This window comes from Chionomys nivalis, chromosome X (assembly GCF_950005125.1).
Source record: "Chionomys nivalis chromosome X, mChiNiv1.1, whole genome shotgun sequence".
Taxonomy (NCBI): Eukaryota; Metazoa; Chordata; class Mammalia; order Rodentia; family Cricetidae; genus Chionomys; species Chionomys nivalis.
In genome coordinates this window covers 17,650,818-17,678,019 of record NC_080112.1, presented here as the reverse complement: position 1 = coordinate 17,678,019, position 27,202 = coordinate 17,650,818, and the positions used below count along the sequence as shown (strand labels likewise).

At 40.5% G+C, this 27,202-nt stretch overlaps 1 protein-coding gene across 1 annotated transcript in view; it reads left to right on the top strand.

Annotated features, from left to right (window-relative positions):
* The first annotated feature begins 707 nt into the window (after window positions 1–707).
* Window positions 708–27,202, top strand: part of Adgrg4 (adhesion G protein-coupled receptor G4) — a 101,487-nt gene continuing 74,992 nt past the window's right edge. Inside the window, exons 1-2 of the mRNA XM_057759547.1 lie at window positions 708–1,263; window positions 20,741–26,473. Coding sequence (XP_057615530.1) covers window positions 723–1,263; window positions 20,741–26,473 — 6,274 coding nt within the window. The 5' untranslated portion in view covers window positions 708–722. The remainder of the gene's footprint in view (window positions 1,264–20,740; window positions 26,474–27,202) is intronic.

Sequence of the window (27,202 nt, the reverse complement as noted above, 5' to 3'; positions counted from 1 at the left end):
CTTGAGGTTTTTAAGTCAATGTGGGCCTTAGGAAGGAAATGGGGAGGGTGCCCTGTGTAGGGCCATGTCTGCCATTCATTCCTGAGGCCAAGCAGACACCCTAGAGCTTTGGGGCTATCCAGTTATGCAGCCCTCAAGCCTTTGTCAGGGCTTTCCAGTGAGAAGCAGTCTCAAGAGGCACAAGAAATCAGTCATTTGGCTCAGAAAAAGGCATTGGGGAAGCAAATTGCTGTTGCATCATGAATGTAATAAGGCAGTTAAGTGGGTGGAAATAATTCTCTTTTGATTATATGCATGAGGACTGTGTAGCAAATTTGAAGTCCAGGCTGCCTTTTTTTGGCCTTTTCCTCCCACTAGCCACATTTCTATATGTCCAAACTGTCCAGCTGGTGTGTGCTTGGGGAACACTTAATCTAACTTTTCATATTAGCCCAGGTAAAATAGAATCAGGGAGAAACTCTTCTGCCAAAAGAATCACACATCACTGTCAAATAGAGATGATTTTTGTATATCTACTATTTCCTTTCTTGCATCAAGATTGACTCATAATTATATTGTACAATTTGACTATACTGCCAAAGATGAAAGGAAAAAAATTAACTGAAATTTCATTTGTTTTCTCTTTTCTTTTTCTCCAAATTTGCCCAGATTCACTTTCCCTGAAAGGAAAAAGGCTGGATTTTTATGGAGAAGACGAGACGTATGTCAGTCTGGCCAACACCATGCCTGGACTTAGCCGTCTCACAGCGTGCATTGATCTGATATCCATGACCGACAGCTCCCATCACTGGATGGCTTTCTCTTATATTACTAATAATACGCTCCTGGGAAGAGAAGATATAGTCCTTGGACTTGCGGGAGACCAGCAGCAGCTGATACTGTACAACTTTGGCAAGACCTTTTACATCAGCTATCGTCTGACTCCATTTCATTGGCATACCATGTGCTTGACATGGGATGGAGTGAAGGGCAGATTAGAGCTCTTCCGGAACAAAGAAAGGATACTCGCAATAATGGACCAGCCACACAGCCTGCCTTCTGATGGGACTTTGGTCTTAGGGCACTTTCCCAAGAATGGAGAAGGCCTGATTAAAACTCTGGTACCTTGCTTTACTGGTAGCTTGTATTACTTTCAGCTCTGGGACCGCATCCTGGAAAATGAGGAGTTTATGACATGCTTATATGGAAACGTAGTTAGTTGGGAAGATGACGTTTGGCTCATGCACAAGATAAGTCCAACTGTTGACAGGAGACCACGCTGCTGTGAGTAACGTACATCTTTTTTTCCTCAGCAAGGGTAGAATTGGTGCATCCCTGCTCTGTTCACAAATAAGGCTGAAATTATCCATTCCTAAATCAAGGCTCTGTCTTCCTCCAAGGCACCCAAGGCTCCCACAGTTTTGTCACCTGCTTTTTGATGTAGATCAAACACTGTTTTCTTTTCCCTTTTATTTTTACTATAACTTCAAACTCATAGAGAATACATGTGAACAACAAAATCTATAGATTATTTACCTGTGCATCAGTGGTTAACCCTTTTTTGCCCGCCTGCTTTATCATTCTTCTCATTTTCATCTCTTTCTTGCTGTGCATTTGCCCATCTGTCTGTCTGTCAGTCAGTGTCTGTCTCTCTGTCTGTCTGTCTGTCTCTCTTTCTCTCTCTTTCACACACACATATCCCATATCACATTCCTCATTTGTTTTGGGGTCAAGAGAGTGAGAAGAAGGCATGATTCTTACTTACTCCCATTTGTCTCAGCGTAGGTACCCTAAGGATTAGAAATTGTGTTATTTGTATCACAGTGAAGAAAATAAATTTTAACATGGATACAACATTAACATCTAATTGCTAGCTGAGCTTAAACTTTAGTCAACTGTTCTAATAATTTCCTTTGTAATTTTTGTTTGGCCTAAGATCTGTTTTACAACCATGCATTGCATCTAGTTACCAAGTCTCTTTACATTTCAGTCCTTCCTTTTGTTTTGTAACCTAGACATTCCTAGTATATAGCCCACTTGTTTCGTGGACCATCCCTTAGTTTGGATTTGTCTGTTGTTTTTGGTAGCTAAATTCTGGCTGTGTATTTTAGGTAGGAATACTGCAAAAGTGATGCTGTGTTCTCTCAGTAGAGACATGGGGCCAAATTGTCCCCATATTCATAATGATAAATTTGATCACTTGGTTTTGATGTCTGTCAGAGTTTGTCACTGGAAATGTGGTATCCTTTGCAATTAATTTCTTGGGAGATATTTGGAGACAATGTAAACATCCTCCTATCAAACTGTTCTTTGTTTGTTGTTTCAAGACAGAGTTTCTCTGTAACAGTGTAACAGTCCTGGATGTCCTGGAACTCGCTCTGTAGACCAGGCTGGCCACAACCTGGCAGAGATCCTCCTGCCTCTGCCTTCAAGTGCTGGGTTAAAGGAGTGTGCCATCACTGTCCAGCTTCTCCTAGTCTATTATTCTATTTTAAGGAAGACATATTCCTTTTTCCAAATTAATTAATTAATTCATGTTTATTTGTGTAGACATGAACTTATGGATTCTAATTTATTCATTAGGTTTCCAATTGTTACTATCGCTTATTTTGATATGACAGTTGTTGTATATTTGACCAGTGGGAACCCTTCAACCTGGCTCCCCTGTCCCTTTGATACATTCCATCATTCTTTCCATATTCTCTGGCTTTCTGGTAAAAGAGGAATACTGCAGGCTCATTTCATACCTTTTTCTGTCAGCCTAAGAGTCAGCCATTTTGCCAAGGAGACCTGGTTCCTTTTTGTAAATATATATATGTACATATGTTTATTTAGTATTAATTATGTATTGTAATTTATAAATATGATAACATGCACACACATAAATATTTTACTTTTCTTGGTATAATGATGTTAACAAAAGCCTTCTTGGAATTAGATATGTATATTTATCCTTCTCTCTGGTTTTGAGATGGTAATATAGGGTTACTTTTCTCGATACAATGGCATTTTCCTTTCAACTTCTATCATGATCAACAGTAGCATCCCTGAAGTACATATGTTAAATGACAACAAGATTTTTCAGAAATGTATGTGTTCTGTTCTTTTGACTTTGGCAACAAGTTAGGCAAAGAATAGGGCCTAGGTCCAGATCCAGGAATGTTCACATAGGGTTTGGGGGATATGCTTTCTGGGTGCAGAATGGGTTGAAGGCAGCAACACATTGCACTGGATTTCTGTTGCTTTGGGACCAGTATGGAAGAAAAACTATTCTTTATGATTTTAGGTGAAGACACTGGTTTTGTTGTTGTTTCCCCTCCTTTTTGAGGTCTTCCAAATAAAGGAGACTGGTTCTAGTTGGCTCTAATTACAAAACTGAGTTAGAGATTATGAAATCAAGCCTGAATGGCTTATTCAACATATAATGAAACTTTACTTTTGTCCTAAGGAACCAGAAGACTAACCCTTATAAATGCACAAGCTTTAGAACAGCCCTTGAAAACACAAGGAAGAGTTCTCCTGCTTCCCCAACCAAATGGCTGATAAATAACCAAGTCTAACTAAAATTAAGGTGCTGCAAACCCTCATTTTTTTTCTCTCTTGCACACTTTTTTCTTTTATTTTTTAAAAGAAAACAAACTATCTTTTTTCATTGTACATACTAATCCCAGTTCCCACTCCCTCTCCTCCTCTCATTCCCTCCACCTTCCCCCATCCCACCTCCCATCCACTATCCAGCAACAGATGGAGACAGGGACAGAGACCCACAGCAGAGCACTGGGCTGAGCTCCCAAAGTCCAGTCAAAGAGTCAGAGGAGTGAGAATATGAGCAAAGAGGTCAAGACCATGATGGGGACACCCACCGAAAGAGTTTACCTGAGCTATGGGAGCTCACCAACTCCAGCCAGACAGGGAAACAACCAATATAGGACCAAACTAGACCCTCTGAATGTGGGTGACAGTTGTATGGCTGGGCAGATTGAGGGGCCACTGACAGTGACATTAGGATTTGTCCCTACTGCTTGTATTGGCTTTTTGGAAACCCATTCTCTTTGGATGTATACCCTGATCAGCCTAGATATAGTAGGGAGGGTCTTAGACCTTCCCCAAAGCAATGCGTCTTGTACACTTTTTAAGATACAAATATACAATCCATTGTCATGGGCTGAGTCCTTCTGAATATAATACATAATAACCCAAAATACCAAACAGGAAAAAACATTACCTAAAATGACAATTAAGCAAAAGAACAGAAGATGTTCTCTCTCCTATTCAGGTTTCTTCAAGCGTTCTTTCAAAACCTTTGAATAGGAGTTCCTAAACTGAGGGACAGAGTAGCCTAGACTTGAGTTGAAAAGGCCCTTGAAATTGTCTAAAGCAGCCACGTAGATTTTTTTCCCCTGAAGACAGAGGCTCCAGTTTCCGGTATATTCTGGAAATATTAGTTCCTGCCTTTTACCAAGTTCTTGCCAAGGTCTGGGCATTTTAAAGATTAAGAAAAGAGAGGTGATAAGCGTTCTCTAAGGTTACCAGTCAAGGCAGTTGTGCTGCTGGCATTTAAGCAGAGATGTTATAAAATCCATGTTCTTTTCACTCCTACACCATGAGAACAGTCTAAGCCAGGGTGTCTCTGCCTTCCTAACGCTGAAACTCCTTAGTACAGTTCCTAAGGTTGGGGTGAGCCCCAGCCATAAAATTATTGTTGTTACTTTATAACTGTAATTATGCCGCTGTTATGAATCGCAGTGGAACTATCTGACATGGAGGATATCCAATATGAAACGCCTGTGAAAGGGTCCTTGAACCCCCCGAAGGAATCGTGACCCACAGTTGAGAACCACTTGACTAAGGAGAATCTGTGACTCCACATGCTTCTAGGGTCATAGGTGCTTTCTTTGCAGGGAATTTCTGCTGTTGATAGCCTACATGCAGGAATTAGGCAAGCAGCTTGAGTCACTGCCATCCTCACCACTAAAGGAAGGGTAATAGCATAAAATTTGTCTCATTTCTGTCTTCGTCATAGGACAGCTAGGAACATGGTGGATAAGTATGAGTGATTACAGCATGCCTAGCTTCAGCTTCTAATACATTTGTATTTATGCTCTATAGAAGGATTATGACCCTTAAAGATCAATTTTAATGAGCACATTACTAGGTTACAAATCTCAATAAATCTGTTTACACATAAAAAAAAATATATATATACATTTTTATTCATGAGAACAAGGTTTTGGGGGAACATGTAACAGAAAACCATGACCCCTGTCTAGGTTTAATGACCATGTACTCATGACAGCTGGAGCTAACTCAGGAATATTTAAACAGCATGGTGATAAATAGTAACCGTAAAAGTGCTGGTCATTATGAATTTATTTCTGGGAAGATTAAAGTTTCTTTATTTTTGAAAATTTCACCATGCAATATACATGGTTGTGAATGAAATAATTTTAACAATACAAAAATGTGCAAAGCAAAACTTACCCTTCAGTTTTTTCATAGAGGTATCTATTCTTAAAATATATTTTTATGTTGTATATCGGTACATATGCACATATGCATGTATATGTATGGTATGTACAATTTAATAAATAAAACACACATACTTAACTACATATTGTCCTACAAGTTGATTTAACAGTAGTATTATCATGGACATAAAAGTACATTTAAATCTATTTTTGGAGTTCTCATATTTCATAATATATATGTAACTTAATTTATTTAGCTGACCTACGATTGATGAATATTTAAATTGCTTCACTGTTTCAGCCACAAATAATGCCACAACAAATTTCCTCATGTGAGTATGCATCTTGTTCTTCGGCTTGAAATGTAGAATTTTTTTCTAAGAATACTATTTCCCAGAAAAAGTAAATGAGCTTTTATAATTTTATTGATCTTAGCACTTAGCCAGTTATTTTTTATCAATGTTCATTAAAATTAATATACCTCTCCAGGTAAAATTAATAGATACATAGAGTAAAAAGATAATACATAAAGGTATAAATAAAATCTCCTTTCACTGCAATCCCTTACCCCAAGTGACTCTCCTCAAAAGTAACAGTTGTTAAGTACTTATGCAGAAAGGAACTTTGGTTTAAACATGAATAGTTTGCTGCTTCACTGTTGGGTTCGTTACTCTACTGTATCTTTTTCTTAACCAGTATGGATTGGTGATATTTCAATTTCAGAAAATGTAGAACTCCCCGATTATTTGGAGGTATAGGCTATAGAATGATATAGTAGAGTGAGGGTACCCTATACTTTAGTCCATAAGGTCAAGCCATTTAAAGGACTTTTTGTTTCCAGTTTTGCCCAAGACAAAAGCCTACATGATTTTAAAGTAGTAGGTGGTGACAAAAATCCTTGAAGCAACCATTTAGCACCAATACAAACTTCAGTTCTTCTCTTGTTTTCCGTTCAGAAACATGACACAACAAAGGATTTGTTCTAATGTGTGAATGAATTCATGAAGACAACAAGTCTTCCAAATACACAGAAATAAAATTCCTCTTGGTTATGTATCAGAGACCCTCCTATTGAAAAGAATGAAACGCTATGAATTGAGTCCATCTTGGGAAATCTACAGTCTATTAAAGCATAGCAGTCCTCCATCTGTGGAGGCATTGATTTGTTGAGCTTTATTAATTGATAGAATGTTCCAGCTGCCTTGGATTACTTTATGAAATATGCAGAGATGGATTGTATTGTCGGTGTACTTTCTAAAGGCCTTTGTTTGCCCTGCTATTAATCCTTCTATCCAATTATCGGTTCTCATCCGGACAATTCTGTGGTGATGGGCTCTCCAGCTAACAGGCAACTTGGCCTTGCCCTTGTGCATCAATTCTTTCTGCTAGCCTCGTTTTTCATCAGGAAAGATAAGCACGAACAGTTGTAGTTCACTTCGACCTCCCTTATTGGTATTCTCCTGTACAGGATGACATTCTGTAGATTCAGAGATGGAGTTTGTACCTGGTCTCTCTCGTAATTACAAGATTCATTTTCTACTTCCTTACTTGAGAACTGAAATCAGGCACCATTTTGGCAAAGCAGTTTTTTTATTATTATTATTCAAAGATACTCATTTTGGATTTTCATACCCCATGGGCAATTCTGTTTGTGGCAGTTTCTGGTCACCATTAGTTCTCACAAATTTAATCAACACATTGAATTATATTTACAGAGGTTATGATTGAAAGAAAAGCCAGATGCAGTATGTGAGCTAGAACAACACACAGATTTAATATGAGTTGATATATCCAAATCACAACCAGAATTTGGTATCTTGCTAAATGTTCTACTTAATATTCTGTTGGCAGGTACATCTGCCACCAAATGCCTCATAAATATTCAGCTACTCTATACCTCTGATCTCCAGCTCCAAATGACTACACCAACACAATTTAATCTAGAGTGAAAGAGCAAATGGCAATTAAGCCCATAGGCCCCTGTGCTTTCGCATGGATTATCTCCACTTTACCATACAGACAGGGAGACTCATGTATGTCATTTCTGAAGTGATCATTTGTTCATAAACAGAAACAGAATGAGTGTGGCAAAATAGGCTGGATCCCATGGATTTTGAGATCCCTGCAGTACAAATGGATATTTGTATTTGATATTGAATATTGCTTTACTGTCTAGGCAATAGGAGATTTTATACTTGTTATATTCATTTAAATTTTAAAAATGTGTTTCTATTATGTGTATGCCGTTTTACCTGAATGTATTTCCATGTACCATGTGTGAGCCTAGTGCCCACAGAGGGCAGAAGAAGCCATTGGATCCCCTGGGACTGGAGTTACAGATGGTTGTGAGCCATCATGTGTCTGCTGGGAATTGAGCCTGGGTCCTCTGGAAGAGCAGCCAGTGCTCTCAACCACTGAGAAATCTTCCCAACCTCCACCACATGCTTTGTTTTTGACCGAAAGTTTTAATAAAATAACTATAGATTCCAGCGCAGTTCGAGATTCCTTCTATACCTCACATAGTTTACCTTAATGGCAACATTATGTAAGACTTTAGTGCAGGAAAAAGGATACTAACGTTACTATAAGGCACCATTGTTTTCAGATTTATACTGACACACGTTTTCATGTGTCTATTAAATTCCATGTGATTTTATCATGTGTGTTTATTGGCGTATCCACCACCAGACTCAGTTTTGAGTACTTTTTACACCATAGACCTCCCTCATGCTGAACTCTCTCACCATACCCAGATCATGTAGTTTTCTCCAGGCCCTGTCCCTTAACGATGATGATTAGATCTTCTGTTTCTAAAATTTGTCATCTTAAAAATATAAAAATATGCGGCTTCGGAAGCCCTCTTCTGGCCTCAGAGGGTACTGGGTATATGTGTGGTACACAGTCAGGCATGCAGACAAAACCCCCAGGCATAGAAATAAATTAATAAATAATAAAATTGAAAAAAATATATGAATGCAATTCTTCAGCATGTGGCATTTAGAGTGTGACTTTCTGTTGCTTAGCCTAACTCTTTGGAGAGCAGGTAGTTTGTTCCCTTTCATTGCAGATGGTGTGCTTGGTTCACAAATCTTCTTTTAACCTGTGGAGAGTACCTGGATTGATTCCAATGTAGGTCTATTACAAAAATGTTATGAATGGATTCATGTAAGCAAAAGTTGTTCTCTTCTGTGGTCAGTGCTTAGTTTAGCTTGTGGATCATGTGACAGTTGCGGGTGTCGTTTTATAAGGGACTTATGTACAGTTCGACATCCATTCGTATCCACACTGGCAGAGTAACCCAGTTTCTCTGCTTCCTTGGTGGCATCTAGAGGTACAGATTTAAATTATGCTTGTCAATGTGTAGTGATGCTTCCCAGTGCTTTGAATGTGCATTTCCTTGATGCCCAGTGATGTTCAACATCTCTCCTTGTGCTTTCTTGACATCTGTTTGTTACCCCCCTGCACCTTTGGTTTTTTGAAGCAGAGTTTCTGTGTGTAACAGTCTTGGCTGTCCTGGAACTTGCTCTGTAGACCAGGCTGGCCTCAAACTCATAGATCTGCCTGTTTCTGCCTCCTGATTGCTGGGGCTAAAGGTGTGTGCCACCACCCTGTATCTCTTGCTTTTTTTTTTTTAATGTAGAATCAGGGCATTTGTTTGTATTACTGTTTAGGTTTTAAAATTTGTAGTTATTAAATTTTATTAGCTCTTTGAAAGTTTCATACGTTTTTTGATCATATTCATCCGTCCTCCAGTTCTTCCCAACAGATCCGCTGTCCTTCCCCATTCCACTCACTTAGTTTCCAAAGTCCTTTCGGCAGTAGATACACTGAAAATACTTGATAGCTACTTTGAAAATGTCTTCTCCTGCTCCAAAGAATTAAAAAAAAATCTTGCAGAAACTTAATAAAGTCTAATTTATTTTTGCAGTTTTTGGGTTTGGGGTTAAATCCAAGGACTCTTAGTCCTAGAATCTAGTACTTTCTATTTCTTTTTCTGGTGTTACAATGAGGAGATGTAGCTAGAGTCTCTATCTTTTGCCTTATTCCCAGTCTTTGTAGGAAATCACTCAGCGTTTCACCATTTCTTCTCATTTTAACGTTTACTTTTACAGAAAATCACACTGTGTTCCGCCTGTGTATGTGTCTGTGCACCACGTGTAAGCTCAGTGTTCACAGCGGTCAGAAAAGAGTGTTAGGTCCCCTGGAAGGGAGTTACCCATGATTGTGAGCAGCCATGTGTCTGCTGGGAATGGAACCCAGGTCCCCTGGAAGGGCAGCAAGTGTTCTTCACCTCTGAGCTATTTCTCCTGCCCCTGCTGGGGATTTCTTGACAAAGGTCTTTTCAAGTTACCGCAAATTCCTTCTATTCCTTACCCACAGAGAAATGTTATCGTGAATGAACGTGGTAAAGATTATGTTAAATGCTTTTTATGCATCAATTGATAAGAGGATGTCATTTTCCATCTTTAACTTTTGGATATCGTGGATGTTGATTGTTTTCCCAATGCTTAACAAGTCTTGCATATCTGGAGCTAGCATCACTTGATCATGGAATAGGACTTCTACACGCGGCTGTATTCAGGTTGCTAATATTTTGTTGGAGATTTTTGTAACTGTCACATTCTGCGGAATAAAGGAAACTCACCAAGTTGAATGTAGCTTGTTATTTTCACCTGTGTGGAATATAGAAAATGGAATATATGAAAACAGAAGAGACTATTAGAGAAGAGGAGCAGACTCAGAAAGGGCAGTGAGATAAATATGATTAAAGTACATTATATGCCTGCACGAAAACATTACAATGAAACCCAGTGCTAGGAACAATAAACCTTTGCTAATAGAATTCATCAAACATTCTTGTCAGATAATCCCAGCACTTGGTTCATCTTGGTGTTACTATGAATCGATTGTTTTTTCTCATTCAGATTGTCTTTGTGTCCGCATGTCTGGTCCATGAGAAGAGAGAATGGGTCTTATTTACATTTTTAACTTCTGCAGCGAGCCATCATGTTTAGGTTTAGCACAAAAGACTTACTCTATCTTTGTGAGCTGTGCTTTTAAATGCAGATTAATTTTTAGAGTCCCTTTGGTGTTTGGTGTTACTTTGTCTTACTTGGTTTATTTCGTGACTCTGTGGCTCCCACTGCTCCCTGGCAGGGCTGCCTGTGTGAGAAACATAACGATTCTCTTCAGGTTGGGAATCTGGATTCTCTCATGGAGGGGTTGGGGTGTGCTGTGATTTCCTTGGTGATGTCTCTTGACTTTGCTTTATCTGTGTCTTTGAACCAAAAAAGGTAAATTTTCAATCAGGCTTCCTGGGTCAGGCCACCTGCTGCCACTGGGTCCCCATTGTTTGCCTTGTTGTCCCTGAATGGGAAGAAAAATCTCAGGGCTCCAGAGACAAAGAGGCTGCTAAACCAGACCACTTGTTGTTACTGGCTCCACTATTCTTCCTTTTTATGGATTTGTGTTTCTGTATGAGCCCAGATACTCTTGGGGCAATGGAAAAAAAATAGTCTTCCTGACCCAGGTACTATTAAACAGGTGTCACTGGTCAGGCAAGGGACCTCAGGCCGGTAGGGATAGAGAGGCGTTTCATTTGGCTGCTTATTGGTAGCAGGCCTTCCAGTCAGTTGCCTTCGCTGATGGTGTCAGGCTTGTAGAATGTTGTTAGAGATCGTCCTGTTAGATCCAGAAAGAGAGTAAGTCCACTTGGACTATATTCTGTCTCCATGTTGGTGACTGGGATCCCAGCTCTTGGGTCACATTTGTTGTTTGGTTGAGGGGAGGCTCTCAGCTTATGCCATTCCTTTACCCCCAGGAAGAATAATAATAATGCCGGGCGGTGGTGGCGCACGCCTTTAATCCCAGCACTCGGGAGGCAGAAGCAGGCAGATCTCTGTGAGTTCGAGACCAGCCTGGTCTACAAGAGCTAGTTCCAGGACAGGCTCCAAAACCACAGAGAAACCCTGTCTCGAAAAACCAAAAAAAAAAAAAAAAAAAAAAAAGAATAATAATGATCGCAATAACGACATCAGGAACTAGGCAGCCAGTGGCCTACAGAGTAACATGCCCAAGCTTTATTCCTACTATTGTGATATCTATTTTGCCCATGACTCCCCATCTGTGAGAAAGACCCACTGCAGTATAGGAAGTGCAAAGAGACTATGAAAGGCTGCTACCAGAAATGGATGAAAGAGAAAGGCCGAAACCTGTTGGACAATATAGCAGCTGCATTTCAACAACAACAACAAAAAGTTATACTCTCTCGCTCCATTCTCTGTTCTTTCTCCTGCAGAGGCCAAGCTCCCCGAACCTCCGTGTCCTGGTATGATGATGCATGGGAGGCCCTCCTATGATGTCAATCATGGTCCTATTCTTTCTGGGATGATACCCATGGGACATATTTCTGGAATGAGGCCACAAATGGATGGTCACAGGTCCATGATGCCTGAGCCTCCAATAATGAGGCCTCTTGCTTGCTCCCTGATGGTGCTTCCTTAGCCCGGCATGACATGACCAGGCAGATACAAGCAGAGGGGCTCTTTTATCTGTCGCGTGTCAGGGCTTTCTAGCTGCATGCAAGAGACTTTCCTTCCTTTCCTAAAAAGGAAACAGTTTTTTGGGGGGAGACGTGGGGTTAAAAGGCACTTTTCAGTTGTGCTATGAAAATAGAAAATAAAAATAGAAAGGAGAAAACCATCTACTCTAATAATAAAAAAAACCAAAATTTAAGGTTTTAAATAAAAGAATTAAAATAGAGGCTCTTCAGGGAATCAGCTGACTTGGGAGATGGAAAAGCAGATGGGATCAAATTTATTGCCAATTTAAAAAATTTGTTTGAACCGCATGGCTGCATTATCTGTTTAAAATATCATAAAAGTGAGTTTTTAACAACACCAAGGGAAAAAAAGCCAAACTACTTGCCTGGGTGGTGAAGTGGTAAGCATTAATGCAGCTTGCTTTCTTGAGTCTTGGCCAAGATTCTTTATAATTCCTGTCATAGTTTTATGTTCCCTTACCAGCGGAACTCAACCTTCCTGATCCTGAGACTCTTTAAGACAGTTCCTCATGATGTGGTAACCCCAACCATGAAATTATCTTCATTGTTACTTTATAACTGCAATTTGGCTACTGTTATGAATTGTAATATAAATACCTGATAGGCAGGATATCTGATATATGACCCCTGTCAAAGGGTTGTTCTAACTCTAAAGGAGTCGTGACCCACAGGTTGAGAACCACTGTCCTGGGCCATTTCCTGGATTTGTAATTGTACTTAGTGGTGAGGTGCTGCAGGAGAAAGTGGGTCTGTGCCATCTTGTTCTGTTGAGAAACGTGCTTTCTTTTTAACACCAGTTCTCAGGCAATAGAAGCACGCACGTGTGTGTGTGTGTATGTGTGTGTGTGGACAGATAGCATATAACAAAATGACAGAGCTGACATGGTTAGCATTGTAGCTGCCTCAATCACTTGCAAAATTTTATTTCTGAGTAGGCCAATCATTATATTCAATGGAGATAAGTATAGCATTTAGAGACCATAAGAAAAAAATCTTTACCACATGGAGAAAAGGGACTGATGAAGCAGAAGTGCAGCGAATTGAACTTGTCCAAAATGATGGGGCTGGAGAAAGTCTGCAGTGCTCAATTTGCTAAAACCCAAAGTGCATGTGGATGAGGAGCCCCAATGAAGAAATTATCGAAGCAGTTTATGTTCACAATCAGCTTCCATTGCACACTAATGAGCGTGAGCACGTTTGTTGCTTCGTTGTCATGGATTGCTAGACTTAGCGTTTGAAAGCCAGAGACTGCCTGGGAAATAGTGCAGTTTATATTGCTCTATTTCAACCACGGAAGCTTGCGTTTGTATATTTCAGAAAAATCTCCCGTTGAATCTTTTGATGCAAAGTTTTCTCCCCAGAATGACTGCTATATCAATCCCCCATTCTTATAACAGATTCCTGTTTTAAAGATTGGTTTCTTTCTGAGATATGAACAAATTTAAGGTCGATATTGTTCCAGGGAATGTCTGTAATTTGAGATCCCCATTGGTTTTCAATTCCTGGACTAGCAAGTTCACTGTAATGTTTAACTTTAGCAGTAGGATGCCTTCCATTGAGATGCGTATCTTGGACGCTGTTTGGATCATTGCGTTCAGCATTTGTAGAACTTAGCTTTTTAGTATCAAGTTTGTTTTTCCTTGGTTATATTGAGTACAGTCTTTGCATCTCCTTCTCTTGCATTTGGAGTATTTGGGGTTCATGCATTTATTTATCAGCAAAGGACACAATGTTCTTTATGGCTGACTAGAACTCTATTATGTATGTATGTATGTGTGTGTTTGCATGTGTGTGTGTGTATATATATATATATATATATATATGATATTTTCTTTATCCATTCATCACTTGACAGGCACCCAAGCTGATGTTTGCTTTTTCAAATAATGCTGTGATAAATGTGGATGTGCAGGAATGTCTGTGGTATGCTGACTCAGAGTCTTTCGGGTATATACCTAGGCATGGCATTGCTGAGTTATATGGTAGTTATATATTTAATTTTTTGAGGAACTTCCATGGCTCCATACTTATTTTCATAGTGCCTGGACGAGCGGGTATTTTTACGAACAGTCTGTGAGTGTTCCCTTTCCTCCATACCCTTTCCAACATTGATTGATACTTGTCTTCTTAATGATGGAAATTAAGACTGGGGTGAGATAAAATCCGTGATTTTAATTTGCTTTTTTCTAAAGAGGTTCTTGTGTGCTTATTGGTTACTAAAGGAAAGCCTGGTGAAGATGCTTCAAGATATGAGGTGTAAGGTAGAACTCTCTGAGAAGGACTCCAATAGCTCAGAAAATATGATTAAGAATTGACAAATTAAAAGGTTTTGCAAAGCAAAGGAAACAGTCAAGATAAGTTGTAGAATGGGAGAAAATCTTTATTATACACTTGATAGAGTTAATATCTAGAATACTCAAAGAACATTAAAAAGACCTAAATACCAAAAAAAACCAAACAACTCAATATTTCTGTGATTTTCAATGAATGAAGATTTGAATCTTTAGTAATAATAATTTTATATAGAAAAAATAATAGAAGTCTTTGCATCTGAAAGATTCAATGGAATGTTTTCTGAAATATACAAACCCAAGCTTCAGGTTAACATGGATCAACACAAGATACATTGTTTCCTAAGCCATCTACGGTATTTAAAACTCGGCCTGCTTGCAATTTTGTTCAACTCATTTGCTTTTATTTTTTTTAAATCTTGGTTTAATTTTATTTTTTGAAACAGGGTGTCTCTATGTAGCCACTTGACTAATAGACTGTCTTGGAACTCACTTTATAGTCCAGACTGGCCTTGAACTCTGAGTTCATTTGCCTCTCTGGAATACTGTGGTTAAAGGCCGGCTGCCACCCGTGGCCTTCTTTTTCTAAAGCTTTTTCTAAATCTTAGTTTCCTTTTTGATAGACTTACTGGAAAAAACAAACAAACGAGACTAGTTATATCTGTGGTTCAGCTCATTCTGATGAAATTATTTCAGAGTCCTCTCCTCTGCTTGATAAAAATAAAAAATGCTTCCTGTTACATATTACAGATTACTCTAATAGTGTTCTGAATGCTGCATCTGAGCAGGTGATGGGCTTTTTGTGTGTATGTGATATTTAAGATTACCCCCCAAATACAAAAAACAAAACCCCCAAACCTGACTGCAGCTCAGCTACTAAAGGAGTAGGAGTCGTAAACTATTAATACCAGTAGTTAGCATGTCCAAGAGCAATTTCAGCTCTGTGTGACCACTCTCCTCATGGGTGTTAGAAGTGATGTCTTAGGCAGAAGATTGCAAATCCAATTAGCCGAGAGGAAATCACTGTAAAACGAGAAGCCCAAATCCTGCCACTCTTTTCACTTATGGCCACTGTCAAATTTAAAAGCAGAAATCTTAAAATGAATCGTGTACTAAAGAAACAAAATGGCCTCCTGGCAAGGCCTAGGAGAACGGAACTCTGGTAGGGACAACAGCTTTGATTTTCCTCCTTTATTCATTCATGCACTTTAATAAACTCATCTATATAGTTGATTGAAGACTTCTGACTGTTAGCTTTTTCCTTTCACATGGCCACAAAATCTTAAAAGCATCCTATATAGACTTTAGATTTTCTGTATATGCAAAGAGAATTAATTGTAATCAAGGCTGTGTCATGAGTCAGTAGTTGTCTACTGCCATAATTATTTCTACATCATAGATAATATGCTTCTCAGGCAGGTAAATTCAAAATACCAATTTCTCTAAGATAAATATGCGCAATTTTATTTTGAGAGATTTGAATTGAAGAAAGATTGTGACTCACTTTGTGACTTTTACTGAGTGCCATTTTCTCTTGGATGTTCTGTCCTCACCTTAAGTTACACATATCCAGGTCTAGCAGGATATTTTCCTATTTCAGTGAGCATCATCCATCCTCTGTGATTTTTCCCAAAAGCAAAATGTGTGACCTCCGAGGGTCCTCTGTCTTCTTTGTCTCTTCCTCTCCTTTGTTACCGTGCAATGCCAGCAATTCCTCTCCAGTAGCTGGAGGCGTAGGGATCTTCATATTATTTTGACCCCATCTTTGCAATTTATTCACTAAGCAAATACTTCTGTCCTGAACATCTATCATGGGTTAGGCACTCACTAGAAACTTAGTTAAAATGGCAAGAAGTTAAAGACTATGTTTATATCCCTAAGTCTTACTGAGGAAGGCAGGCATGTAGTACCACATGTAAAACTACAGCTGTGGTAAATGCTCAAAAGAGCAGGGATGTGGTAGTGCAATAGTCCTTGATAAACTCGTAATGGGTATTTGGGAAGGGAGGCTTCTCAGAAGGAGTGATACATGAGTAGATGCCTGAAGGTTGGATAGGTGCTACTGACATGAGGATCTATGGGGGAAACTGCAATTAGTGGCAGCAAAGCTCTTCTGGTGGAATTAAACGTTAAACAATGAGTTGGTGGGGGGGGGAGGCTCATAAAAAGGGTAAGACCTAGCCTAAATTTACACTAGCCAGTGAGAGAAAGAGAGAGAGAGAGAGAGAGAGAGAGAGAGAGAGAATATTATGTGAGACTCAATCTGATTTACATTTTCAAATGTTCGTATTTGTTGCATCTGAGATGGATTGGAAGGCATCCAAGCATACTTGGCAGAGACTTTACAGGTAGCTGGGGAGCGCTGAGAGTGGGAGAAACTGTCCTCTCCAGGGAAGAGCGTACCAATTGGTTACCCAACAAGTGGTCATCCCTGAAAACATACATACTGCGTACTGGAATGTTTGAGGGGGCCCTGGCAGTGGGATGAGGATGCATCCCTGGTGTGTGAGCTGGCTTTTTGGACCCCATTCCATATGGTGGGATACTTTGCTCAGCCTTGATGCAGGGAGAGGGGCTTGGTCCTGCCTCAACTAAATGTGCCAGGCTTTGTTGGCTCACCATGGGAGGCCTTACCCTTTTGGAGGACTGGATAGGAAATGGGTTGGAGATCAAGTGGGAGGAGCAGAAGGAGGGGAGGGAGAGGGAACTGTGGTTGATATGTAAAATGAATAAAAAGTTTAAAATAAAAAGAAAACATATGTACAAGTCATGTTATATGGATGGAGCAGATTATATTTAGGAATACCACATGCATACATACATAGTACATACATACACACAGACATAATATATATATGTATATATAAACAATTAGTGAAAAAGCGGCCATGAATTTGAAAGAGAGCAAGGGGGTTATATGGGAAAATTGGGAAGGAATAAAGGGAAGGGAGAAACAATTATAGTATAATCTCAAAAGTAATAGAAAAACAAACCAAAAGAGGGAAGGACCTGTTGGGAGGTAAGCAATGGAGATAGTGAAAGAAATTAATGGGGTCAAGGGATATTGTGTTGATCTCTAGGACAAGATGGTGGGTTTGTTATAGCAAGGGAGGGAGACTATGGAAGAGGCACCTGGAGAAGGATGGGTTGGCATAACTGAATGGATTACTCAATGAAGGAATACTAGAAGACCCAACATGGAGAGAAGCTAATGTTCAAGTTAGGCTGTGTTCAGTCTGAGGTATTAATGAACTAGCCAAAAGATAATGCAAAGTGACTGATTGGTTCTTAAAAGTGTGGAGCTCAGAATAGAGATCTGACCTAGAGAGAGATTCATTTGTCTCTTAATGTAAGTTGCTAGCCTAGGTGGGAAAGTACCATGGAGTTAAAGGAGAAGAGGGTTGGGACAAAGCTTGGTCCAGGCAATCTGGCATAAGTGACTTCAAAGAATTTTAGATGTGATGGGAGGGGGACTATGGGCAAGAGGGATGTGGTATTTTCATCTTCATTGTAAGAGAGGAAAATAAGTTTTAAACCAGGAGGGAAAGGCTCATTAGGGAAAAGCGAGGCAAAGTCTGTGAAACAGCGGATGACAGGATCTAAATTACAGTTGAACTTCTGTCTGATGATCTCAATTACTTTTTCCTTTGAAGAAGGAGGCGTGATTATCTGATAAACATGTGGAGGCGGTGCTTGACAATGGGGCATGTTTGAAAGGGTTATTGTAGAATAGGAGCATAAACTGAACAGAGAGAAGTAGTGGGAGGCAGCGTGGAAGGCTCATTTGAGGTTGGCGATCATGAGTTTTTCGGAGGAGAAAGGCATCCTCTTGTCACTAGCTCTGTCCGTGCTTGACTGCTCAAGGGAAGGTATAGAGGACATGAACAGACGAGGAACCTTGAACTTCCAAGTTGAACTTGAGCTAGTTGTGTGAACTTTCTGGAGCTCCATTTATTCAACTTTGAAATAGTGATAATTACAATATTTTCCACAAAAAAATGGTTTGGTGGGTTAAACAGGATAGCATATGGCACAGCACTTGGCTTGGGAATAAGTGTTCCATACGCAAAGCATGTCACCTTCCCTTCAGATCCCAGTCTCATCTGAATGCTTCATCAATACATACTGCCTCTCACTCCTAGCTGAGCTGAATTTTTCCTCCATCCACTCTTGCTGCCATATGTCTTTGTCTTCTCCCCTCAAGCCCCATCATTGCTCAAATGTGGCCATCTTCTCAGACAATGGTTATTAGTCTCCCTAATGCTGGGACCCTTTAACAGCGCACTTCATGTTGTGATGACCCCCACCCATAGTTATTTTCGTTGCTATTTCATAACTGCAATTTTGCTACTGTTATGAATCCTAACATAAATAGGTGGTATGCAGGATAACTGATATACAACTCCTGTGGAGAGATTGTTTGACCCCTCAAAGGGGTTGAGAGTCACTGTTCTAAGTTAGAATCTCTTCATCTTCAAGCCAGTTTTGCTGCACTAATTTTCTATTATGCTTTAAAGATATATGGAGCCTTATTATATTCCATTGTTGGTTTTATTATAAATCATATCACTTTACTGTTTTGTTTAACTTTTCTTTTAAAAAAGAAAACATTTCAAGTCAAGCGTGGTAGCATGTGCCTGAGCTTCCCAGTGCTTGTAAAGCTACGATGGGAGGATCCTGAGTTAGGCTAGCCTACGCTACATAGTGAGTTCTAGGGCTGAACTGAATAGTGAGACCTTGTCTCACCCCAAATAAACAAAAACAAAAACAAGCAAAAACTCAACTGAGCAAAATAGCTCAATAATATGAAATTTCCAATAAGAGTCTGAGTTCTCTAAGGGAAGGAAACATGGTCTAAAGCTTTCCCCTCCTCCTGGGGCTTCTACTGGCATGTACCATACTTGTGAAGTTTAACTGACTTGAAAGGGAGCATAAACTGTGCTCCTGTGGTCTTCACAGCAGGATTTCACAGTTATATGGGGCGAATAGACACTGTGATAGGGTGCTAGAAGGTATTATACTTTGTTTTATTTTATCACAGCCTTTGAAATTCCTATTACATGTGTTTATAATGTCTATAATGCAGATTTTTTACAACATATACAGTCATGCATAATCTACAAATGTATATTCATGTGCACACACATAGATGGTCAAGATTCAAGACTTTTTGATCCAATCTTCAGTGTTCTAATGACTGATAGAAATTTGAGGCTGTGGCGGGGAGGAGGCAGAAGCCAAGAAATCTTTAATAAAGAAAGAAAGAAAGGAAGAAAGAAAGAAAGAAAGAAAGAAAGAAAAAAAAGAAATTTGACCAAGGCAGCTGGTCATAGAACTGTTGATGGAGGAGGGTTATCTGTCTATTGGTTAATAAAGAAACTGCCCTGGCCTTTGATAGGACAGAAAATTAGGTATGCGGAGTAGACAGAACAGAATTCTGGGAGAAAGAAAGCTAAGTCAAGTAGACTCTATAGCTCTCCTCTCCAAGATGGACGCAGGTTAAGATCCTTTCTGGTAAGCCACCACTTTGTGGTGCTACACAGATTATTAGAAATGGGTTAATCAAGATGTGAGAGTTAGCCAGTAAGAGGCTAGAGCTAATGGGCCAAGCAGTGTTTAAAAGAATACAGTTTCCATGTAAATATTTTGGGTAAAGCTAGCCGTGCAGGAGCCGGGTGGCGGGAAGCGGCCTGCCGCTCTCACTACTACAAACTGTGAGCCAATAATTCCTTGAACCAGAAGGGTGAGGAATTGAGAAGAATCTAGTCTCCATAGCAAGACCCTGCCTTGTGGGGAAAAAGGAAGAAGAGGTTTAATCAACTCAAAAATCAAAGAAATTTTTCTTTTATTACTTCTTTGCACCAGACAGTAAGCTTGGTGGCTTACACACATTAACTCACAAGTGTCAGGTAAGTTTTATAAGGTAGGATTATAATTCTCATATCACAGAGGAAGGTGCCAAAGCACAGAGAAGTAGACTAAGGCCATAAAGCAAGTTATAAAGTCTGAATTTAAAACTACATCTGACTGAATCCAAAGCTGAAGTTTTGGGGAAGATTTTTAACTCCACAATTGAGTTTCAGTAATGGATGTGAACTAATCAGGCTATTGATCTCTTCTTCCATGAGTTTTGATAGGTCTCTTTGCAAAGGTGAATCACCTCAATCAGTGTACAGTTTTGTACAAGTGCCCATATCTTTTATGCAGATACTATGTAATGAATGTCTTCCCACTAGTTATTTATCCAGGGTATTATGAAAAGATAGAGATTTACAAAGTAGAAAATCATCTTAAGAAAAATTAAGTAATCAAATAACACGATTATTTCTGATACTTACCTCTCTTTAAAAATGAAAAGAAATTATAGAGCTCTTTCTTAAAGAATTGTCTCTAATTTCTAAGGCTGAAACTAAAGTAACACATGCTTTCTGATTTTTCAGTTGTTTCTGAAAATATGACAATTCAAGAAAGAAGTACAACTGTTTCCCAGCAAATAGACTTAACAACTCCTTCTCAAATTACTGGGCTAAATGCACAGAAAACTGTACCTCTATCCACAGTGTCACCAGAAGGCATGCCTATCTCTACAGTCAATCATGCAGCTATATCATATTCTAATACAATACCCTCACCTCTAGCCACAGTGAGTGTATCAAAAGGTTTAAAGACATTTATGGCTCAGACTGCTACATTTTCAGATGGCCTGTTTACTTCAACAGCCATCCCTCTGCCTACCCAGAGCACACCCATTCCTACTGCTACTGACTCCATGAAAGTAACTCAATACCCACATTTAGGAAAAACAAAGACAACAAAAATAGTGGAGGTCATGTCTACTGAAACCTTTCATCCAACTACAGCTGCTGATTTCTTTGACACATCTGGAATTACCAGGAATTCCGTTGTACCTGAGACTTTAACATCTAAATTCCAGTCAGCTGTTGGGAAGACAACTTTATTCTTGGTGACTGAGTCAACATCCATGTCTACAACGTCTTGGTGCAAACGCAAACACACAGATGTTGCTACACTCCCTACCTCTAAATCTGGGCAAGAATTTCCTGTATCTCCAGCTTCCAGAACTGCACCTTGGTCCACACTAGAAGAGACTTCAGCTATTGCTACTGACATTGGAATTGCATCAACCTTCCCTCCAGAGTCTCTGCTCACCTCCACAGCTGCTCCCATGAATCCTGTTTTTCCTGGAAATCATGTGACATCTACCTTGTCAACAACTAATGCAGAAATGGCATTCACGGTCCATTCAGTGTTGCCTATGAAGACCACACCTTCCCTAAGAACAGCGAAAACAGAGTCAGTATCTAGAAATTTCCAAGATGTCTCTTCATCCAAAATGGAGGATGCTATATCTACCCCTATGCCTAAAGATACCTCTCCTATGGCCTTTTCTTCCACTACATCCTCTCCAGTCATTGGAACTCAGGATGTACCGACAGTTGATACTGAGAGTACACATCTAGCCTTAACTCCCAGAACCAAACTTGTCCCTCCATTGGTTACTTCAGTATTCTCTACCATAGAAGGGCTAGTCCACACCCAGAATATGCCCATCACTGATGAGCCCATGCTCACTTTGATTTCTACTGAGTCATCTTCTACATATAATGCATCTGAATCAGGTCTCACATCTGTAACTGAGAAAACTGACTATCAAGTCTTCACCACCTGGACTCCAGAGCCAGATCAGACACTGTTGACCCCTAGGAATACAACCACTACACCTACATTCATGCCCAATGAAAATCTTACATCATCATTCCAAGATAATATTGCTAATATAGACAATTCATCCATGACTACTACTATCACTCTACTTGAAACATCCACAGACAGCAAGGGTACCACCAACTCTGATGCTACTACTGCCAGGTATACAACAGTTCTACCCAAACCAACATCCCAGTGGCTTAGTAATTTCTCCAGTGTTGCTGGAATCACATCTATAACTAGTCAGCCTGAGTCAAAACTCACCACCTTCTTATGGAAAAGCAACTCTAAGCCCACAGTAGCTGCAAATGAACTTCCATCAATACCAAGGGAGACAGTTGTACCATCAGTGGCTATATCTACCCTCACTTCCATTAAGTCAAATTTTTCTACTGAGAAGAGCACTTCTGAGACAGCACAGGTATATACAAATGGTATGAGCACATTTGGTGATACTATGGTCCCTCCACCAATGTCTGCAACAACACAGAGATTCCATACCACTGTGGCAAAAGAAACCACTTCCCATCATCGTAAGGTAAAATCAACTATAGCAGCAGTAGCTGAGGTTTCTCCATTTGCAGCAATGCTGGAAGCAACAGATGAATCAGCGCAAATGGTGACAGCTTCCGTCACTGCTTCCCCCTTTCCAGATATAGACAAATTGACTACTGCATTGGATAACCAAACTGCAACTACTGGGGTGGGAGTGAGCTGGCTTTCAACAAAACTGACGCAAAGCACACCTAAGAGTTCACCAGAACCCTTTAACGCAACCCATACCTGTACAGTACACAGGACTGCAGAGACATCTGAGGGGAATTCAGCTTCATTGCCCATTTCTCCGAGCACCCAGACACTCCCTGAACTTCTGGGTTCTTCGACAAGGATAATGGGAGCCACTTTCTCCACTACTTCTTCGCAGAAGACAGCTGTTTCTTTCTCTGCTTATATCTCGCCTCCACAGGCTGCAGCTACTCATTCTTCAGAAATCCCTCAACCTACTACCCACAAGTTCTCACTGCCACTTAACGTCTCTGCTGTCACCTCTCCTGCCACCACTATGGTGTTTTTCTCTGAGACCAAGGTTACCCTGCCTCAACCTTCTACTTTGGCCAAGGATGTCACAACATCTACACTCTCAGTTGGCTCTCCTCTGCCAACAGGGACAATGACTACAGCAGCAGTGCCACCAGTGAGCCCAACAGCTTCTACAGCCAGTGATATCTTGCCTACCCACAGTGACTCACTTCTTATGACATCAGGAGTTACAACTGTCCCTTCCACAACAGCACCCATGGCAGTTTCCTCACTGAGACCTCCCACTCCTGTGATAACTAAGGCTATAACCACCTTCCCCTCTATCTCAACTGAGGCAGTAAGTCCATCCGTAAACACTCTTGTCTGCTCAAGACCTCCCCCTAAAAACATTACTCTTGTTTCCTCTACTTATGCTAACTCTACCACATCTACATCGGGAGCAACACCATCTGGATCTCAAGTTGAGGATTTCACACATGTTTCTAGCTCTCCATATACTTTAAGTAACAGCGGAGATGTTGGTATGGCTTCTAGACCTGCAGAGACATCTACTGGTGGTGAGACCATGTCCCTCAACACCTTTGCCAATAAGCTTACTACCTCAGCAGAAACCAAATCTACCACATATATTGTAAACACACCCGTCTCCACCCAGTTGGTGGCTGCAACCTCTATGTTATCTTCTGAGAAAGAACAGACCAAAACCTCCATGGGGCAAATCCCCAGAACTACAAGGGTGGCAGAAATTTCCCCATCCAAGACTTCCTTTATTTTGGACTCCCAGGGTACCTTCCCTTGGGAAATGTCAGACACAGAATTTTCTGAGACCACAGAAATCTCCAGCCACCAAACACATTTGCCTTCTGAGATTCCACCTGGGAATCCAACTTCTCTGAATTTCACCACATCCTCTTCTGGGAGCACACAGACCACAGAAACCTTGACTTCAAGTACCATAGTAGGTCTTCATGTTTCAGAAGGGTCGACTAGTCTTGAGGAAACAACACTCCCTTCACAAGTTCAGACAATAACCAAGTCTTTGTCTCCTGATAAAGAAAGGACAAGTGCCCTTTTGGAATATCCTCCCAGGACTGTGGAAAAGATAGAGAGTCCCTCTGCTGTGACTCATTCAGACACAAGTCACCAGGCTACTTCATCCCTAGATGCTACAACTTCTAGGACAGCTAGAACATTCCATCCTGTGCTCATCAACACAACTCTTTCACACCTCCTTTCACCAAAGACACAACCTGAATCGACATGGATTGCTTCTTCCACTTCTGAAAGCACACAGACTCTCCCTAAGTCCTTCTCTCCTCTCACACCTGGACCACTTGACACCAATTTTACAAAGATCACTCCTGATGGGAGCACCACCGTCTTTTCTGTTCCAAATAAACCTATAAACTTTCCTGGGGAGACCTCTATGGGAACGTCCACTGCTATTCACCAGATGTCTTCATTGCCACTCAGCATTACTACTTTCACCCCTAAAAAGGTTTCTGAAACCCCTACGATACTAATGACTAAGTCTTCCCGAACAACAAACTCAGGCCATTTGAAAAGTGTCTCTATAGGTACTTCAGGACTGAAGTCTGAGAAGTCATCAATGCCAGTTAATAACTCCGTTTTCTCAACTACAGTGCTTTCTTCTGACAGTCCCACAAGCCTTTGGGCATTCTCTTCTTCATTGTCTTCACCTTCCCCTAAGCCTACAAAACCCACTCACGCACCAACATTGGGTACCACACCAGTATCATATGCTGGACCTCCTTCACAAAGCACAGTCGTTTCCCCTACTTTCACTAATTCAGCAGAGATAAAAGCGCCATTCAAGAATACAACTGCACCTGTTTCCTCTCCAACAGAGCTAGATTTTTCATCTATGAAAACTATTCCAACTGTTATGGTGGCTAGGACAGTGACTTCAGTTATAGGTGCCACTTCCTCCTCTCCGCTCAGTTCTAGGAATACTGAAGCCATTTCCTTCACCCCAAAGACCATGTTTTTTTCGTTACTTTCAACAACCCAGGAACCACCACAAGAAAACGAGGCTACTACTCTGGACATGTTGCCTGAAATTACCAACAGTTCCCCATCTCCTGAGAGCAGTGGTGGAGAGACAGAGCTCATTAATACCTATTCTGTAACTACCATTCCTGCAAGTGGGCTTTCATATAGACCTTCAGATAGTTTTTATACTTCCTCGACTATTCAGATTTCCCCATCTTTGACTAATTTTAAAGGCACCCCTACACCTACAGAAGGTGTAAAGTCCACACAGATATACCTTTCCCGCGATACAGGAAAGATGACTTCCTCATCAGAGAATATTTTGCTAACCAGTGAACTAACAAGTAGCAATGGATGTGCGGTTACTCCTGCTTTATACCCTTCAGGGACCCAACCCCCTGGAACCCCACCTTCTTTGGCATCGTTTCTTTATTCACCTCATAGCACTGAGGCCAAGTTTCCCCTTACATCTCAAATGGGTGAGGTCCCAGCATGGGGAACAAGAATCACACCGGGTATTGCCCAGTCACTACCTACAGCCTCCAGAAACACGGCCGGAGGTGAAGAAGATGCTCCGCTTCCAGTTTTCACAACTAGTGTAATGACACCAGACAGAGTGGAAACAGAAAGCCCTCATTTTACTCTTGGGACTTCATCAACATCGCAGATTGGTCTGATCTCTAGAGATAGTGAGACAATGCCATCGATTTTCACATCAGAAAGCCTTCCTACTTTGGGGCTTTCTGAGAATACTTCCTTTTCAATATCTTCCACACTTCTCCCTACCACGTTGGCTGTCATTTCCGGGGCTACCTCACCGACTAGGACTTTATCTAGTCTCCCTTCAGGCTCTCTGGCATCTGTATCTAATCCTTCGCATCTTCTAACTTCACCTGCAGGAGAAATGGCAGAATCGATGTTTTCAGTTTCAGACACAATAGCAGCATCCCCTATCTTTCCAACAGTATCCTTTTCGGATGGAAGCACCACTCCCACCCAAAGCACTCCTCCAGCTACACTAGGCATCATCGCTGCTGACTCTCTGACTTCTCTGCTCATATCTACAAAAGCCAAAGGTGAAAGTCCACACACGTCTACATCCCTTGAATCATCCCCCAGGACTACTGTGGCTCATAACTCCAGGACTGCGTTTGAATTCACGTCCTTTAGCAGAAAGAGTATATCACCTTCTGTAAGCAGTCACGACCTATCTACTACATCCACAGCTATAGGGCCCTCATTTCCACTGATGTCTGCTGAAATGACACATCCTTCTACAGTGACTGGGTCTTCATTAATCTCTTCATCTTTTAAGTCAACTTGGGTAGACTCCACGTTTTCCTTTCTGTTTACACAAGCATCTACTTCGCCAGTTGCTACAGTGTCTACAGGTATTTTATTCATATATCTTTACAAGTATTTTGTTCACATATCCTTAACAGAGTACATGAACAATGAATGGGCCATTTGTTCTCCGAGTTTTCTGAAGGCAGAAAATGAGAGAGAAGGATGTATGTGTTTCTTTTCCTCTTAACATCTTTGGCACACAATTACCTTTTCTAGGCACAGAACTCTCCAGATGTCTTTCTTGTCTTTACTTAAATATATTACAAGTGGATCTTTTCACAAAGTATGGCATTTTGAAGCATTATGTACAGTTGTCTTGTTCTTGATGTCCTGAGTGTGACTCTGCCCATATGAATACAGACTAGGAACATCATCTTTACCCTGTAGAAGCATTATACTGGGGGTGGGAGGGATGGAGAGATGGCTCAGTTATTAAGAGTACTGTCTTCTCTTCCAGAGGACCCTGGTTCAATTCCCAGCATCCACATGGAGACTCAAAACCCTCTGCAACTGTCATTCCAGGAGATCTGATGCATTCTTCTGGCCTCCTGAGGCACCAGGCATGAACATGGTGCACAGACATACATGTAGGCAAAACACCAATGCATATAACAAATAAATAAATGAAAAATGATCATATACCTTTAGGTCTGATGATGTTTTCCACACAACAGAAATTACACACACACACACCACCACCACCATCATCACCGTAAACAACAAAAACCAAAACAACACATACACACAAAACCCAAAATTGTATCGTTGTGTCT